The following is a 19,920-nucleotide window of genomic DNA, read 5'->3' on the forward strand; positions in this document are numbered from 1 at the left end:
ATGAACATAAGTAGTTATGGTCAACCAGTGCACCGGAGTTATCACGCATGCCGCATGACCATAAAAAAAAATCGAAATGTATTGCTTGCGGAGGTTTTTCTGTGTTCCCATGGCTGGACGGAACTTTTACGCTAAATATGTTATCGAAATATGATTCTGTGACTTTTAAATGAAGAACCTGTGATTATTTAGGTAATTTGTTTTGACCTCACTGATATTATGGAAAGTCAACGCAGACGGAACATGGCGTCAGATGTTGTTGTCTTAACTTCGGTAATTTCCGTGGTCATGATGGTACAATAAAATTTAAACTCCACAAGTTACGAAAATTTCTGAATTCTTGTTTTTTTTAAACCAATAAAAATTCATGTCGTATTTAACATCGAAATTATTCCGATCTGTCCCGTTTTTTCAAGTTCGCGTTGAAACGTTAAATTCGGCCGCCATTAAAAATAATAACCGTACGAGATTTAACGAGAGTGACGAAACTTTTCAGATGGGTCGTGTAGAGAGAGTTATCGTTCTTTATTCCAAAACGATGCTTCTACCATAAGCTAAAGCTGGCATATAATTTTAGCTTGTGTTTTGTGACTTGGGGGTTAATTACTTAACAGTAGAGGTGATATGTTATTGACATATGTTGAACTTCCTAATTTACGAATATGTATATTACAACTTTGTAAATATGATAATTTGGTCATTTTTTTATATTATGGTGCATATACATTAAAGTTTACATAATGTTCCAAAAATATGTTAAGGAACACTGTTCGGGACACGTTTGACCTTGTTGTATGCAAAAATTAGCACCTTATTTTTTGTAGATACAGCAAATATGAAATTATGGACTTTGATTGGTTAATTGTCATTAATTGCTTATCTTATGCGTGATCTTTTCATATTGAACAAGCTAAGATTTGATAATATTCACTAATAATTTATGTTTTCACAAATTGGATTAAAAAGGGATTGTAAACAATTAGGCCTATTGTCCATAGCAAACATATTACAGTAACGTTAGTATATATAATCAATAATTTAGATCAAAAGTATCAATAAATAAAATAATGTAAATAAATAAGTGTTTAAAAAAAGATTAAAACGTTTTATTTAGGTAATTATGTAACAAGGCATTTCATTGGTAAAACGAAGTAAAACCTGTAATCGTTTATATGCAAATCGGCAACTATAATTTTAAGTTGGACTATTTGACAGTTGCCATGAGATTTCAGATTCGATAAAATTTTAGTTCTTTTAGGAATTCTTCGCTCTAATCAGGTAATTCTTATTCGTTATTTTTGAAACATAACCATTATAACAGAAAACACATTTCAAAGTTATATTTTGAAATTGAGTGTTATATTAGTATACAACTTTTCATCTAAACTCAGAAAGTGTCAGTGATGACAATATACAGTACTCATTCAAATCCGTTTACGTTTCTTGTTTCATAAATTAGTAATCTGAATTTACATGAAATTAAAATAGGTTATTTCGAGATATATCATTTATTTTATTTTCTCTCGACACAAGTTATTTCCCTCCACGGGACGTCGGGAAATAGTCAGTGTCTCGAGTAAAATAAAATAGACATATTCATCATGTACCATTTCATTAGTGCCAATCAAATAGTAAGTTTCATTTGATTTCATCATGACATTGGTATTAAGAGTTACAGTAAAGAAATATGCAGTACCATATATATACGCATACAAATTATGCTAATTTGTTTTTATATTTTTACGAAGTTACTTGTTTAGCACAACCGACCATAGTATAAAAAAAATATAAGTCGCTATCTGTACATCAACTGCATACTAAAATAAATACAGATTTTTATGATGCGGACAAGAACAGAGATATAGAGAATCACAAATCATTATTATATATACTTTTTAACTCATGCATTTATGTTTTATTGTTTTATTTTTCTTTAAATAATTTGTGTGCATTAAAATGTACGTGCAATTACATTTTTTAAATGTGAGTTGCCATGAAATTCGAAATCGAAAAAGATGTATTAATTTAGAAACTCGTTTAGATTTGTTTTACCAGCCAAGCTAATTTTGAAGTCCATACGACATAGGCAAGACACAAGACACAAGACACAAGACACAAGACACAAAACACAAAACACAAGACACAAGACACAAGACACAAGACACAAGACACAAGACACAAGACACAAGACAAGACAAGACAATTTTATTCTTTAAAATCTCTGAAAGTCAAATGTGACAAATGTATGAGAAGATAGTAAAATTCTGGAATTACAATAACTACACAAATTTAAGATTTGTAATACACTTGAAACAACGTATTACTTACAATTCTGTCTCTGATTCTTTATAATTTCATATTTGTTTGTTACAGATATGTTTAAACTAGAAAGAAACTCCGCATAAAGACGATGACCGAAACAGATGCTCGGGATTGCGTTTGCGAAGGAAAAAATAAATTAGGAGGCATAACCAGAACGTTCAACGTCAGTTTCCCGACACGTGCCATTATAGAAACTAATTCTAAAAGTAAGTTTTCATTATAATTATTGTACAATCTAGGATAAAAGATCAATATAGGAGAAGACAGCAATAAGCCGAAAATCCTACAAAAAATCGGCGAAATCGGGGACTAGAATTAACTATTTGATGTTTTCTATGCACGAAAAAATTATTGGAAAACAGTTAATTGTTTCCCCAAGTTGCACCGATTGTGAGTGATATAACTTCTTTAGATGCTCTTATCTGAACATCGGTATTACAAACAAGTTGATTTCTTTAAAATAAAATAAAAGCAATACGTGAACCTAACACCGCTGACTGGTCATCAAAAGATTGTTGCTGAATTTTTGTATCCATTTGAATTGAAATAATTGAATGTGAATGAAAGAAGATAATGATGAAGTTAACTACCTTTATTAAAATATGTAATAGTGTGTAAATTCTTGCACTAGTCAGTTAAAAGTAATGTTGGATAGTTGTGAATAGAAATGTGTATATGTTCCGGACCATAAGAGTATTTGGACCATACGCGTATTGTCATGACCATATGCGTATACTCATATGGTCCGACCATACGCGAATGGTCGGACCATATGAGTATAATACTCGTTTGGTTATTAACGGGCCGTACCATATGAGTATTTGGACCATATAGGTAATTTTTCAAATTACATTATAAACGTTTTAATAATACAAAAACAGTGATGGATACATGACAATTTATTAATTCTATAATCCAAAAACTACGTGAAAATTAAATATTGATGCCATAGTTAGCTTTCATCGCTAGTTACATTCTTGCATGTAGGCTTGGTGTGACACTCACTTCCATAAGGTATCATAGCGTTTTTGCATTTGCAAGAAATTTGTGCACGATCATTTTCATTTACACCTTTTTTTTTGCGAATGAAACTATAGCTAGGCTTTTTGCAGCTGCGTACAGTGATACCGAAGTTGTTGGCCATTCTGATGTCTACGGTGTTTTCAATAAGCTCTAGGTCTCAAATAACGTAAAATGACTGTAGTCCACCATATTCACAATACAACTTAAATAAACTATGTTACTTTCCAGTGACTTCTTGTGTAACTAAGACGTTACGCACGATATTGCGTCGCAAGACGTAACATGTATAATTGACAAATTTGACGCCATTTACTAACTTTGACATGTTGTTCTCAAGAGCGGAGTACACAAATAAATGTACCTACTCGATCGACTTTTATCAAATAAATACCATAAGCTGAAGAAATGTTTCAAAATTTATCATATATAAGGCAATTAATTACGTAAGGATAGTTTTTATTTTCTGATCTGTGATTAGATGAAAACAAATGCAAATTTTTCCAATTTTATTTTGGATAGAATACATAGCAACCTTTAAAAAAAATCTTGCTTCCGGAGGGACACATTAGAAGATAAATTTAGCCTGAACATTTTTTTGACAAATTGAACATAAAAATTTATGGTTTTTATTTCATAAAAATCGGTCATATAATAATTCAGCAATATTTCTTTTTATAATGATTTTAGTTGAAATGATTTTTTTTTAGATTGAACTCAATTTTGTCCAATATCTGTGCGAGTTTTCAGACTATCTCTCGATCTTTTTAGCATTGATGGTTTAATTTTACAAATACGTATTTATATAGTTGTTTAAAATTTATAAGACCTTTGTAACTCGGATTCTTATCGGGATTCTAATCTATAAAGGTGTTTTAGATTTGCGTGAAAACTTTTGTCCATAACAAGTTATCCCTCGGCCCATCCCCCTTTTCCCCCTGTCTATATAAAGGGTTTATTCCTTATGTGTGTATGTTTTTCTAATCTGAGTGTTATTTTGATTCAGCAGACCATTTTGGAATGAACATTTCCCGGCATCATTTTAACTGCCTAAACAGTTCGTAAATAGTGTTTATTTGTATAAAAGACGCCACTGTGCAGAAACGTCAAAATGACACCCTTGGACATAATGGCTAGACATAGGGAATACTTTCCGAAAAAAAATGTAAGGTCATAATGTTAGTGAAAACACCCGACTCATTTAACCATTTGTATGAACTTATAGTTTGTATCTTATAAATATGTTAGTTTTGTATTATAAATGCACATTTAGTATTTATACAACATGTTTCACCTAAGGAATGGACAAAAATAACGTTTGGACATAGTGGCTAGACATTCGATTTTTTAAAAATCTGCTTCAAGAAAAAGTATTTTTTTACATTTGAAACTTTGAAAATGTGTGTCTTTTTCTGAACTTTCTATTGAGTATAGTTTTTATATGATTTGATTATTTTATAGTGATAATAATAAAACTCAAATTTTGATAAACTTTCCTCAAAACTCATTAAGACAGGTTCCTCTGCTGAATATTTCGTTGAAGGCTTGGTTTAAAGTTCAGCCAATACCAAACAACGGGTATGATGTTATAATATAAATCTAGTAGGAAGCTGATTTACTAAATTTCGCAGATTTTATGTGCAAAATTACAATGGAATATAGAGAAATGCATTTAATTTAATCTGAAATGTTACGCCGGACATGCAATCTTTAACGCAAAAGTAAGATTTGTGAGTTCAATAAAATAAATGTATGGTGCAAAAATTTATTAGAATTAACTTAAAATAAGAAAAAATGTCCGGGCCTTTCTGTTGATATATGGATGTTGGTGATTTTATTTTTTTTATAGGCAAATGGTTGCTGTTCTAAAATCATATAATAACGTAATTTTTATCCGAACGCATTACCGTGCGTAACGTCTAACAGTTCATTAAGACATTTTTGGAGTTTAATTATTTTAGTCGACAAAAATGTCTTAATGAACTGTTAGTAATAACAAATCGGTAATCAGACCGACCATCGGTAATTACCATCGGTATAAAATGTGTTTACTATAAATTTGACAATTAAGTAAAATTAACTATGTGAAACTTCTTATTTTTATATAGCTTATCTTTCGATTATCATTTAATAATAAAATTACCTATATGATAGCGTCTTTTAAATGAACGGTCATATCATATGAAGAGTTAAGAAGTATTGAAAGTAAACTGTAACAGAGTGTTAATTACCCCGACCATACGCGCACGGTCGGACCATACGCGTATGGCCGGACCATATGAGTATTTATCCATATGGCCATGACCATACGCGTATGGTCCAAATACTCATATGGTCCGGAACATATATATACAGCTACAGATGCGCATTTCGACGATCAATGTCTCTTCATTGCGATATGGATGCTCAAGGCCAACATATTTGAAAATCCAAAGCTTAATAAAATAAACCAAAAAGGACAACAAGAATAGACAAAGCCGGGCAAGGAATAGGAGCTTAAAAATAAATTAGTAATAGCTCATTTATATTTGTTAAAAAGTAACAAGAAATATTATTTTTGATAATTTGGCGATGAAGATAATATCGTTAAAATATTTATATATTTATCAAAAACAAGAATACATGGTGGTGTATGTTGAATAGAGGCAATTATCCCAACAGGCATCCTATGGACCTCTACAAGAGGTAGACAATAATTCACTTATAGTACTTGTATGTTCATATCTATAATACTAAAATAACGAGGTCCAATTTATCAGCCATCATGGGGTAAAAACGATAAATCAAAGAATTCAACTTTATAACGCGACAATTATTAAAATTAAAACAAACAAAAACAAAAAAGACGTATTTTGAACAGGGAGACGGCAAAAAAAAAATGTCCTGTCCCCAAAATCATAAGATAACGATAGGGTTTAATTTATATTTGTTAATTGATTTGTTCTTTTTAGTAGTTAATGTAGCGAACAATCATTTCTTCTTTTATTAATAGTTTTTATTTCAATTTTGACAGATTTTGAACATAATGAAGAATTCAAGGAATTGATGAAAAAGATGCAAGAAGTGATCACGGATTTAAGGAAACAAACAAAAGATCGAAATAAAAACAAAGTTCATATTCATAGTGACGACGACGATAATGATGATGATAACGACGACGACAATGATTATGATGCTGATGATGACCATAATTATGATGACGACGACATTGATGACGACGATGATGATGACGATAGTGATGACGAGGAAGAAGAAGACGACGACGACGATGAGGATGACGATGACGACGACGATGATGATGAGGGAGATAGTGACGAAGATGATACTGATGATGATGACGACGATGATGCTGACGATGACGATGACGATGACGACGATAATGAAGGTCATGATAAGGGACAACATATTCATATGCATTTGCATTTTGACGGTCACAAGTTTAAGCCTCTAACTGCAGGAGGAACATACATGTCTTCCCCTGGATTACTGCGGGAAGGACATATGTGTCTTTTGTGTCAAAAAAGTAAGATTGTTTTTAATATTTTATAAGATATCTAAAACTATCCGTTTCTTCATTTATTGCAATCATTTCATACATCTGAATATTAGTTATATAGTTAACGGCACGATATAACTACACAATGCTGTAATTGGTTTCTAAATCTGTGTTTTCAACAAACAAAAACTAAGAATCAAACGGAGTAAACCCTCTTCCTGCGAGCGATAAAAAAAAAGCCATAAAAAGTCCGCCTGGAAACTGAAAATATAGCATTCTCTACAAAACGATTTTATAAGTGTATGTGTAAAAAGGACATATGTCAAGCGAAATCAATATTAAAAAAATATGATTCGAGGAAAAACAGACAAAAACTGAAAACTTTAAGTGTATTACAAGGGAAAGGATGGCTCCCAGGACAAACATGTCTTTTTATATATGAATATTCACTTGTCAGTATTTCCCTCAGCGTTCAACGACCCTTTTCTTCATCTGCTTTTTTTTAATGCACGCCTGAATTTCACTTCGATTTCTCTACCTTTTGAGCAATACTATTAAAGTCTTGAACCAAAACTATACATGGGTTACGCCCATGAACAAATAAACCCTGTGTATTATAATATTCTGCTGTTCAGGTAGACAAATTTCATTTACAAAACCAGTATTACAATTTGATTTGAATGTTAAAAAATATTTTTGTAAAGTACATGTACCTATCATTCTGTTGTCACATGAGAAATATCATAAACTGTTTTTTTCACCATTTGAACTTCAAAAAAAATCTACCCTTTAAAATATTCATTATTTGTAAATGACCATATTTTGAAGTAAACTAGCGGCTTAATTTCTATAGTACGTAGATTATCTTCGCTTTTCTATAGTAATTCCACGTATTATTATGCGACAATTGCCTAATACAATTGAGTTGGTTCTTAGTAGAAATATAGTGTAAGAACTTTAAAGTGTTGTATTACACATACGATGTGGCACAATGAAATATATCACAAATACTTATTCACATAACATGTGGCAACGTTGTATTAACAGATTAGACGTTTAATACGACTACAAAGTGAGCAACCTTATTGAATTAAACCCGCATCAGTCCTACATCAGTCGGTCATTCATGTTATTTTTAAACATTACATAGAGAATTCAACAAAGAGAACAAAACCAAAAGTACCAGCGGTTGAACTCGATTGTTCTGAAATGGTCCGCACTAACTGCTAAAAAATACTATCTTTGTGTGTGGGGGGTTTGTTTGTGTTTTGTTTGTTTGTTTGTTTGTTTGCTATCCATGTTCTGATTTTGTGTCATGGAATGCTACCCCATCTATTATACAGAAGAAATTAAGTAATTCTATTCTGAATTTCATAACGAATAAAATGGTAGTATGATATATTACCTCAATGATTGGTAACTGTGTGGCCTTCAACAAGTGACCATATATCAAGAAGTAGTTGAGCTCACGTTTGAAAACGTGTTTTCTTCATAAAATGTAGCCTATTTTGGAAACTTTGACCTTGGTCTTAGACAAGATTACTTAGAAATATATGTGACCATATACATGTATATCAAAAAGATGTGGTATGATTGCAAATGAGACAACTCTTGGCCTTAAATAATGAGTAAATCACATACCGCATAGTCCGCTATAAAAGGCCCTGAAACGTATAATTCGAAAAACAAACATACAACACATCAACAAACGACAACCACTGAACTACAGGCTCCTGACTTGGGACAGTTACGCACATAGAATGTGGCGGGGTTAAACATGTTAGCCGTATTCCAACCCACGTATTGATTACAATCTGCAGTTACACAGTTTTTGTAGATTGGGATTTAAAAACGGAATCTACAATAATGCATACTTTAAAATGGTAGTATGATATATTACCTCAATGATTGGTTTCATTAAATTTGTTGCGCTAAATTCCCTGTCTTGATGTTTTCTACATTTAATTTCTTTGTTTGTTTTTATTGATATTACTTTTACTGTTTAGTCTGTTTTTGGTGATATTTATTTGACTTGACCCTGTGCTTATACATCCTGTCATCGTGTTATTGTTCTATGATCAATTTTGTATTGTAGTCTTTCATTTTTGCTAATGTGCTTTTTCTTTAAGTCTCTTAGTGTTTCTTTGATACATATGACGTGGCTCTGTACTTATACAACCCGTCGTTGTGTTATTGTGCCTTGTAAATTTTGTAGTCTTGTCCTTCATTATTACGAATGTGCTTTGTCTAAATGCATTTTTGTGCTTCTTGGATACATTTTGTTTTTGTGATTAAGATAATAACACAATGTTGACTGCTGTACCTACATATTTTTGACATTTTGACAGTCAGGAATATGTCAGTTTTATCCATTCGTTTGCTGTGCTAGAGCTTTTGATTTTGCCATTTGATTAGGGACTTTCAATTTTAAACTTTCCTCGTAGTTTATTATTTTTGTGATTTTACTTATTTCTCTTGTAATTTCACTATACTTTTCTTTTCCTATCTGGGATAGCACTCGTAAAGCGTTAGAAGTTAACCCACATACTGGCCTAATGTGTCTTTTGTCGTAGAAATGAAAGGTGATGATAAGATAGGAGTTGCACTTTATACGCTAAAAAGCTTTATCGAGGATAATGACAGGCTATGTGCATGGTGTGTGCATGGCTTGTTACTCGTCCGTGATAAGGATAATGACAGGCTATGTGCATGGTGTGTGCATGGCTTGTTACTCGTCCGTGATAAGGATAATGACAGGCTATGTGCATGGTGTGTGCATGGCTTGTTACTCGTCCGTGATAAGGATAATGACAGGCTATGTGCATGGTGTGTGCATGGCTTGTTACTCGTCCGTGATGAGGATAATGACAGGCTATGTGCATGGTGTGTGCATGGCTTGTTACTCGTCCGTGATGGTGCTTCATGACAGGCTTTGTGCATGGTGTGTGTATGGCTTGTTACTCGTCCGTGATGGTGCTTCATGACAGGCTTTGTGCATGGTGTGTGTATGGCTTGTTACTCGTCCGTGATAAGGATAATGACAGGCTATGTGCATGGTGTGTACATGGCTTGTTACTCGTCCGTGATGAGGATAATGACAGGCTATGTGCATGGTGTGTGCATGGCTTGTTACTCGTCCGTGATAAGGATAATGACAGGCTATGTGCATGGTGTGTGCATGGCTTGTTACTCGTCCGTGATGAGGATAATGACAGGCTATGTGCATGGTGTGTGCATGGCTTGTTACTCGTCCGTGATGAGGATAATGACAGGCTATGTGCATGGTGTGTGCATGGCTTGTTACTCGTCCGTGATGAGGATAATGACAGGCTATGTGCATGGTGTGTGCATGGCTTGTTACTCGTCCGTGATGAGGATAATGACAGGCTATGTGCATGGTGTGTGCATGGCTTGTTACTCGTCCGTGATGGGGATAATGACAGGCTATGTGCATGGTGTGTGCATGGCTTGTTACTCGTCCGTGATGGTGCTTCTATAGAAGAAATCGTGTAGAATTCCACAGAATTCCAAATTTGTGTTGATCGTATCATAGATGTATACAGTATTTGACTATTTGTGGTATAATGGTTCATCAGGGTCAAAATTTGTTATTATGTACTTTTAGATACTGATGCCCATCGTGAAATTATTCCTCGTCTGAACTTACGTGCTGAACATGGTGTCAGAGGAAACATCCACTTTACGCAAAAGGTATGTTTATTTGTAAACCTCAATATCAATATGGATCTTTCTCCCATTATATGTGAACATTTGGGGGACGACTAACTGTTTCCTGATAAAAAAAAATTCCTTAAATTGCACAAATTGTAAGCTTTGGGTTGCTCTTACATAACCGATAACCAGATTACCTATTACTGAGTAGGCAAGTCCAAAGTCGAATTAAAGAAATATCAATGAGCAAGCTCACATACCCAAATTCCTAACATAAAAGGCGAATGCTTATATTGACCTGAAGCCATAGTTTTTCTTCTGTTTATTTTAAGATATTTTTTTTCTTCCTGACATTACATATATCCAAGTACGGTGTAAGATTTCGTATTTCAGCATCCGGAAACTACTTTCGGCACAAATTTCCTGATTTGGTAATTAAGACTTTGACCTCAGAATCAATAGAGATCTTGCTATAATTATATGTATATACAAGACAAGACAAGACAAGACAAGACAAGACAAGACAAATACTTTATTAGAGTCTCACCTCAAAATTGACATACATTTATACATTTATAAAATTACAGTAATATTTAAAACAACATGAGCCACTCTAAAAAGAGTTATGAGAGACTATAAAATTTCTACAAAACACATTATAATTATCAACAATTATATAAAATATACATAAGGAGATGTGATCTGATTGCCCATGAGTCAACTATCCACCAATTTTCAAATGAAGTGGATATCAATAATTATAGGTAACTGTATGGCCTTTAACAAATGACCATATAGCAATTAGTACTCAGTTGCTGTCGCGTCTGAAAATCTCTTTTCTTCATAAAATTTATACTATTTTGGAAACTTTGACCTTGATCTTAGACGAGGTAACCTAAAATAATAATTGACCATATATACCAAGCATGGTTACAATCAATTACACATTAAGCAAAAATTAGATTAAAATCAGTTACACAGTTTGGGGAGAAATTGATTTTAAAACGGCTCAGAATCTACAATGATACATACTCATATTCAAGTTTGATCTTTTATAAGTTACATAAATGTCTATTTAGGATAATGGTCCAGTAGAACTTGAATTGAACATAGATGGTTTTAAGATGAATGCAGCTAGTGCTTCCGTAATTAATGGTTTTTACACGCATACCTTTGGAGATCTGACTGATTTCTGTGATTCCTTGGATTCTCACTACAATCGTCATGGAAAATTACATGGATCTAAAGAATGTGAAATCAGGTAAATAGATAGATTTCTACGAGACTATACTTGAAACCTCGCGTGATGTTGTATACTTTTTACATTTTGAGGATGTTTGTGTAACGATTTATTTCTTCCTCTGTGATATATTATTAGGGATAATTTGTCACAGTATTTTTTTTCCAGACATGGAATTTCACAGGTAATTTTTTTCCAGAGGAGTGAAAATCTATCTGTCTTATACGGATATTTTGTACCAGTATATATTTTCCGTTCCATATTTCACAGAACCTTGTGAAATAGAGTCCCATGTACTACTATGGAAGTTACTCACAATCAATATATATACCTGACCATAATCATAACTGTTTCAAAACTGTAGAACAAATTTGCATAATTTATCAATCAAAGGGAGCAATTTATATTTTAAAGATATCAATTCCATATTCCTGAATCTATTTCATAGTAAAATTATTTGTTGAATCTTATTTTTTAAATTCATTTATAATCAACTACTACTTCTCTGTCCCCAGCACCTTGCTTTTCATAATTTACATAAATGATATTGCGGAAACACTTTTTTCTCAATGCATACAATGTTTACAAAAAACTTAGTATTAATAGAGGTCGGTCATTTAATTAAGGAATGACTGTAATATTTTTTCTGTCTATGAAGAAATAACATAAAAAATTTGGTGCACACTGAATAACACGCGTAGCGGGTTATTTAACAGTGTGCACCACATTTTTTATGTTATTTCGAATAGACACAAAAAAATATTACAGTCATTTCTTATAATTTAATTCTAAATTTCATTTTAAACTGAGAAAACCATAAAAAAACGTTGATGACGTCACGGTCACATGACTAAATTATGTCTATGGGCTCATAATAAAATAACGTCAGCCAATCAGAAGACGCGTTACATCCAAAATTAAATTATAAACGTATAAACCGTATCATATACGTTGACGTATACGCATCTGCAGATAGACCAAAAAATGGTATGTGCTCCCGAGCTTAAGACTTACGTTTTGCTTCATTTTTTTTTGTCTAATTGGATCCTATTCAAAACAATCAAACACACACTTTCAATATTTGCAATGAAGATGTTTTGCAAAAAAAGGAGCCTATCAACGACTCTTACATGCTCTCGAAAAGGAGCGAATGTCGGGCAGTAACACGAATTTCGTACAGAATGCTTTTATAAAACACGTTAAAATATTTCAAGATCTTACCTGAATAAACACAAAAAAATCAAATGTACTACTTATATACATGTATTAAGAGCTATGAATATTGTTTTATCAAAAATGAGTATTAGAACATACTCACCCCTTCTCGTCCAATGAAAAGTCAGTTTTCCCCCCTCTATTATCATAGTACATGGGTTTCTTTATATGGTTCATGTCTTTTTAAGAGAATGATATTTACTAGAATATTTCAAGATATTATTTCCAATTATAATCTGAAATCATTTCCCATTATAATACGTTTTTTTTTTACCAATTTAATAGCTTAACTTCAAATACACTATTATTATTTCATAGTATTTGTAAAGATTAAGTATTTTTTAATAACTATTCAATAGTTTACCTACCCAGATAGAATTTCACGGCAAAGGAAAAAATATCATAGTGAAATATTTTCCTCCGGAAAAAATATAACAACAATTACTGTGACATTTTTTCCACCGGATCAAATTTCACCCGGATACAATTTTGCTTTACATTTGCACCTCTGTTTCAAAATAACAAGCAAGAAAAAAGACTGTTATCAATTGATACTGGAACTTTAAAAGAAGAAAAAACTTATGAGTTCGTGTGCTGGTTTTTGAGATATATAAGACATTGAAAATTTGGCGGGAAATGATTCTCTCTAGATTTTTCTAAAAAAAATTATTTTAACAAGGATTTTGTTAGTTCTCAAGTATGACTTTTGAAACTATTTGTAATAGAATTACGAAAGAAAAGATAAAAGTCCTTAGTGGGCAAACTATTTAATTGCAATCAGACGGATGAAACCAGATTATTCTGACTACCTGACATAAGTTCATAAACAAGAGGAGCAAACATCCTTAACTCTTTTTATAAGTACATGATTAAGTTTACAATAACGACTAATTGGAATTATCTAACAAAACGTTTACATAATTTGTAAAATAGGAGTGGCAAAGTGCGTTGACGACGAATAAGGCAACATTCAAATAGAGAAGGAAGTTACCAAAGGGATATTTAACTTATAATTCAGTAACAAACTGATATTTAACTTATAATTCAGTAACAAACTGATATTTAACTTATAATTCAGTAACAAACTGATATTTAACTTATAATTCAGTAACAAACTGATATTTAACTTATAATTCAGTAACAAACTGATATTTAACTTATAATTTAGTAACAAACTGATATTTAACTTATAATTCAGTAACAAACTGATATTTAACTTATAATTCAGTAACAAACTGATATTTAACTTATAATTCAGTAACAAGGGATATTTAACTTATAATTCTGTAACAAACGGATATTCAACTTATAATTCTGTAACAAACGGATAAAGCTATGAACAAAAACGACAAAAAAAAACATACAAAAGTATACAAAACACATCATTTAAAATTAAGGACTGAGCAACACGATCCCCACCGAACCGGGGTACAATGTATCACAGGTGCTCCGGAAGGTTATCAGTACCGTCTCCATACGAGACGACTGTTGTGTTTCTCCAAAAAAATACCGGGCTATTAGGTAAAATATATTTTGAAATTCTGAATTTCACATTAAAAAAAAACTAATTTAAAGACTGAGCGAAGCCGTCCCATCAAAACATGAGAGTGGTCTTGGCGCTCCTGAAGAGTAAGCAGATCCTGCTCCACATGTGGCTTTCGTCTTTAAGTTATGTTGTTCTAATGACATTCGTAAATTATGGAAGCATGTAATACACCTTAAAATAACTGGGCTATTGAACATGAATTAAATTGAGTTGTTTCCCTTTTACAAGATATATTATACACTTGAGAAAACTATTCTGAATTTGATATTTAAAGAAATGTATGCATTACATGTTAATTTACATGTTGCTCTAAGAAATTCTTATAACAACAACAGCAACAACAAAATCTGACTTACACATGATGCATTGCTTTGTAACAATACCAGTAATTCTCATAGCACTCAACCAAATGTTTTAAAAACAATTTTAGACACATCGGCGACCCTGGTAACATTTCCTCTGACAAAAAGGGTGATATTACCTTCAAACCGACAGAAAGCAAAACCCACTGAATACGAGACTCTTTAATTGAAAGGAGTGTCGTGGTACGTTGAATAAGATTTCTTTTAATCGTAGCATAAAGACAAGTAATTAATAAATAAAAAAGTTTCAACAAATATACCTAACTCCAAGGTAAAGCCAAAAAGGGGAAGTAAAAAAACACAAAAAAAGAAACTCGTATATAAACCAACGGAACGAATGGAGTTCAACTGTCACATTCCTGACTTAGTATATGAATTATTCCATGCAAATACCGTTCCTATTTTTCAAATGTTGTTAAAGACAAAGAGTGGCGAAAGATAACAGAGGGACTTTTAAACTCATAAGGCGATAATAAACTGACAAAGTCATACCCAATACCCTTCCGGAGCACCTGAGATAAACCTCAGTTCTTGTAGGGGTTTGTGTTGTTTAGTCTTTAGTTTTCTAATTTCCACATGATACCAATAACAGTGCAAGCCACTCTTTAAAGTCATGGTGTTGTCTGTCCTTTATCTTTGGTAATGGTGTTTTCAGTTCTCTCTTTATCGACGTGGTGCTGTCTGTCCTTTCTCTTTAGTTATGGTGTTATCTGCCCTTTATCTTATATCATGGTGTTTTCTGTTCTTTCTCTTCCGTAATGTTGTATCTGTCCTTTTCTTTTCTTTTTTTATTGAAATTGTGTTTTGTTCTCTTGTCTTTGATCATGCTGTTGTCTGTCCTTTCATCTAAGTCGTGATATTGCCTATCATTTCTCCTAAGTCGTGGTGTTGCCTGCTCTTTCTTTATAGTTATGGTGTTGTCTTTTCTTTCTCTTTGGTCGTAGTGGTTCATTTTGTGTCTCATTGGTCATCGTGCCGTCTGTCCTTTCTCTTTGTCCATGGTGTTGTCTATCTTTTCTCTTTAGTCGTGGTGTTGTCTGTTCTATCTCTTTAGTTTTGTGTTGTCTGGGTTTATTCTCTTCGGTCAAAGTGTTGTCTGTCCTTCTTTGTTCATAGTTTTACCAGTCCCTTTTGTTTGGTGACGGTGTTGTCTTTTTTTTCGTTTTGGCCCTGGTGTTTTTTTTTGTTATTTCTATTTGGGGAGTTTAAAACCACAAAAAGCATTAGTATATCAGCCATAACTGTATGAGGTCACAGTCACATTTAGTGATTTACATGTTAGTATTTTTATCTCTAACGGTTAGTTGTCTTTTTGGCAATAGTATCTTCATAAGGTCAACTTTGCCTGAGTGAATTGAAACAAAAGCCATAGCAAAATTCCCCAATTTAGAACTTGGGATTATAGACAAAATGCACCATATGAATCATGGCGATACTGATGCATTGTCAATTGGGTGGATAGTGCGACCGGGTACTGATAGTTATCAGACAGTAGCATCAACACAGTGGTATCAATATCAGTTTTGTGTGAACATAATTATTGTATGATTACAGATCGTGAAATTACTGTGTTTGGAATAAAATTCATCAGTTAAATATACAAAATATCAAAATTATGAAGCCAAAAATATAAAATCACCATTGCTTGAAGCTGTTGCAACCTTAGCTATAGATAAACTCATCATAGATACCAGGACTAAATTCTTCATACACGCCAGACGCGCGTTTCGTCCACAAGAGACTCACCAGTGACGCTCGAATCCAAAAAAGTTTTATAAAAGTCAAACAAAGTACGAAGTTGAAGAGCATTGAGATCCAAAATTCCCAAAAGTGTTGCCAAATACAGCTAAGGTTACCCATGCCTGAGGTAGAAAAGCCTTAGTATTTCAAAAAAATCAAAATTTTGTAAACAGTTAATTTATAAATATAACAATATCAATGATAATTCATGTCAGCACAAAAAGTGCTGACTACTGGGCTTGTGATACCCTCAGGGAAATAAATCTCCACCATCAGTGGCATCGACCCAGTGGTTGTAAATAAACTCATTATAGATACCAGGACTAAATTCTACATACACGACAGACGCGCGTCTCGTCCACAAAAGACTCACCAGTGACGCTCGAATCCAATAAAGTTTAAAAAAAAGAACAATATCATATTGTTTTCTTATTTGCACAATTATATTAGTTTTAGTACGTTTACACTTTATGTATGCATAAGTATATTTACATGATTACATGTACTAGGTTCTATATTCATGTTTCAACATGGTACTTCTATATGTGTGTGTGTTTTTTTTTAGATTTACCAGAGATCAGAAGATCTTGAAAAAAGCGGAGATGGCTGAAGAGTATCTTGCGGTAAAGCCGGTCCTAAAAGTGCTCGACGTGTAACTAGAAGAACAGACTCATAACAACTTAAATATATATATTATTATACAAATGTACATAAAATATAAAAAAAGTTTTAAGTATTGTGTTAGTTTTTATGCCCCACCTACGATAGTAGAGGAACATTATGTTTTCTGGTCTGTGCGTCCGTTCGTTCGTCCGTCCGTCCGTCCGTCCGTTCGTCCCGCTTCATGTTAAAGTTTTTGGTCAAGGTAGTTTTTGATGAAGTTGAAGTCCAATCAACTTAAAACTTAGTATACATGTTCCCTGTGATATGATCGTTCTAATTTAAATGCCAAACTAGAGTTTTTCCCCAATTTCACGGTCCACTAAACACAGAAAATGATAGTGCTAGTGGGGCATCCTTGTACTATGGACACATTCTTGTTTAATTACTGTGTTTTCTTTTCCACATCACCAGTAAATCATGTACATGCATTGTAGGACATATACTATGCACATTTTATGTTAAATATATTCAGTTTACTAATACTAGCAAAAATAATTGATTAATTGTGTACAAGGCAATCTGCACTAATGTCTTTTACAAACATTTAATATAAACATTAAAGTATGTTGCTGCGTGCGTTAAAGGTCATGATAACCTTGAGGAACGTATCATTTTCATATTCTTTATGAGTCTTTGTGCGTATCTGGTTTCAAATTTTGCCGTCTTTTTATTCACAAATACACTATGTGCTATTGAATAAACACTGAGAACAGCAATATAACCGCTGTATTCTTGCTGACTTGGTCACGTGCGTGTGAAGTTCTGGGTCACAAAATAATACACCGTATCCCTTCTTTTTCTTTATCAAGGTTAATTCAAAATTTACAAAGTTTGTCTATTGAGAACTTCTGTTCTTTCAAGTAATTTGGAAGTCATACCTTTAAAGACAACTGTGTTCCACCGACGTAGTTGGTCTTGGCACGAACCTCAATACCGATATGGTTATGTGAAGGGGTATCAGTTGACGTTTAATCGTCTCATAATTTGGGACATCTTCAAGTTTTAATTGAAATTTATTTGTTCTTGAATTAAATAACTCGATAGAATTGATTACTTAGGAATTTCCAACATAGCCTAATAACCTAGTCTACTAAACTATTAACTCTCATATTCGTATGGTACATGTATGTTATAGCTACATGTATAATTATGAATCTTTATATGAAGAAGAAAAATGTGTATTCACCTAAATAAGGTGAGAATATAACACATAAACGGTATGATTATACACATCTGCATAACAGTTATATTCAATCTAGACAAAAGATATAACATTGCATTTGCAGAACAAACCCCATTAACATGTATGATAAAAAGTCACACACCAGGTTCAGGTTTTGATTGATCCACTCACCAGTTTGGGTCTTTAATGTGTCCACACTCTTTGTCATTCCAGGTTTGGATTTTAATTGGTGCACACACCAGGTTCAGGTTTTATTGGTTCACGAACCCGGTTCAGGTTTTATAAGTTTACACACCAGGTTCAGGTTTCATTGGTTTACGCACCAGGTTCAGGTTTTATTGGTTCACGCACCAGGTTCAAGTTTTATTAGTTCACACACCAGGTTCATGTCTTTAAAACAGTGTTTGCACGATGACACACATATATAATATCTCTAGAAATTTTGTAAAATGCTAACCTTCAAAATTGTGAAAATGCTGATGGTCCAAGATCAATGAAACAATGAAAGTTTCGTTTATTCTTTTGAAAACAACATACTGTGTACTGTAAGTGTTGCATTGCTTGGCATACTTTACCTTATTTTTATCGTCTTATGATAAAGGGAAATTTGTTTTACTACTTCAAAGATTTTCTTTAAGACTCTTCTGCAAATAGTTATAGTTCAAAGGAAAAATTGAAACGATTCTTAACGTAACCTTCTTATAATTGATATTTAGAACTTAATAAAATAACAAGATTACAAATGTGCACATTAATCCATACTAAGCCGGTTATTTTTTCTTTGTTGACCTTGTGTTTATTTTTGCATTGATATATGATCATTTGTTAAGGCATTAACATTTTTAATTGTTATTAACCTTTGTAGACAAATATATTGTGCATATGTTTTTTCTTTGTGTCGTTGGAGGTCATGCGAATTAATTTCTTGTATCAACTGCACAATGCAAAACATATATATATAATAGCATTACATATGATCTAAATTTAGCTTTTAAGTTATACTGTTGAGATCTGTTTGATTTCTTGCTATAGTAACAAAAAATCTGAGACAACACATGTAACATACATTTTTTTGAAAAACGACATTGATTTAGGATATTACGGTTTTCTACTATACTACTATTTGTACAGATTATAAATTCTTACTTTTATTAATATTTGAAAGACATTTTCCTAGAATAGTATGTTTGAAAAAGCATGAGCGAACTTGAAATTGAAAAGAAAATTGAAACAATGAGTCTGCTTTCCTGTTTTCTGCTCTTTAGTCGTGTTGTCTCATTAACATATTCTCCATTTCCATTCTAAATTTAATACTTAATATTTTAATGATTTTTCTCAACACAGACGATCGACTCAAACTAGGATCTACTTGTATGACAAACGTGACGATTTCAGTTTCCTCATTATAAACTTCCCATTTCTCGTTGGACTCGCCTAGTATAGCCCCTTTTGGAATTCATG

General features: G+C 32.7%; 1 protein-coding gene across 1 annotated transcript; it reads left to right on the forward strand.

Annotated features, from left to right (window-relative positions):
- The first annotated feature begins 1,931 nt into the window (after positions 1-1,931).
- LOC139524679 (skeletal aspartic acid-rich protein 2-like) lies at positions 1,932-17,314 on the forward strand. Its single transcript, XM_071319679.1, has 5 exons — positions 1,932-2,528; positions 6,356-6,865; positions 10,464-10,549; positions 11,590-11,771; positions 17,179-17,314. The coding sequence occupies exons 1-5, from the start codon at positions 2,411-2,413 to the stop codon at positions 17,267-17,269; spliced, it is 987 nt and encodes a 328-aa protein (XP_071175780.1). The 5' UTR covers positions 1,932-2,410; the 3' UTR covers positions 17,270-17,314.
- The last annotated feature ends 2,606 nt before the right edge of the window (positions 17,315-19,920 follow it).

Source organism: Mytilus edulis, chromosome 1 (assembly GCF_963676685.1).
Source record: "Mytilus edulis chromosome 1, xbMytEdul2.2, whole genome shotgun sequence".
Lineage (NCBI taxonomy): Eukaryota > Metazoa > Mollusca > Bivalvia > Mytilida > Mytilidae > Mytilus > Mytilus edulis.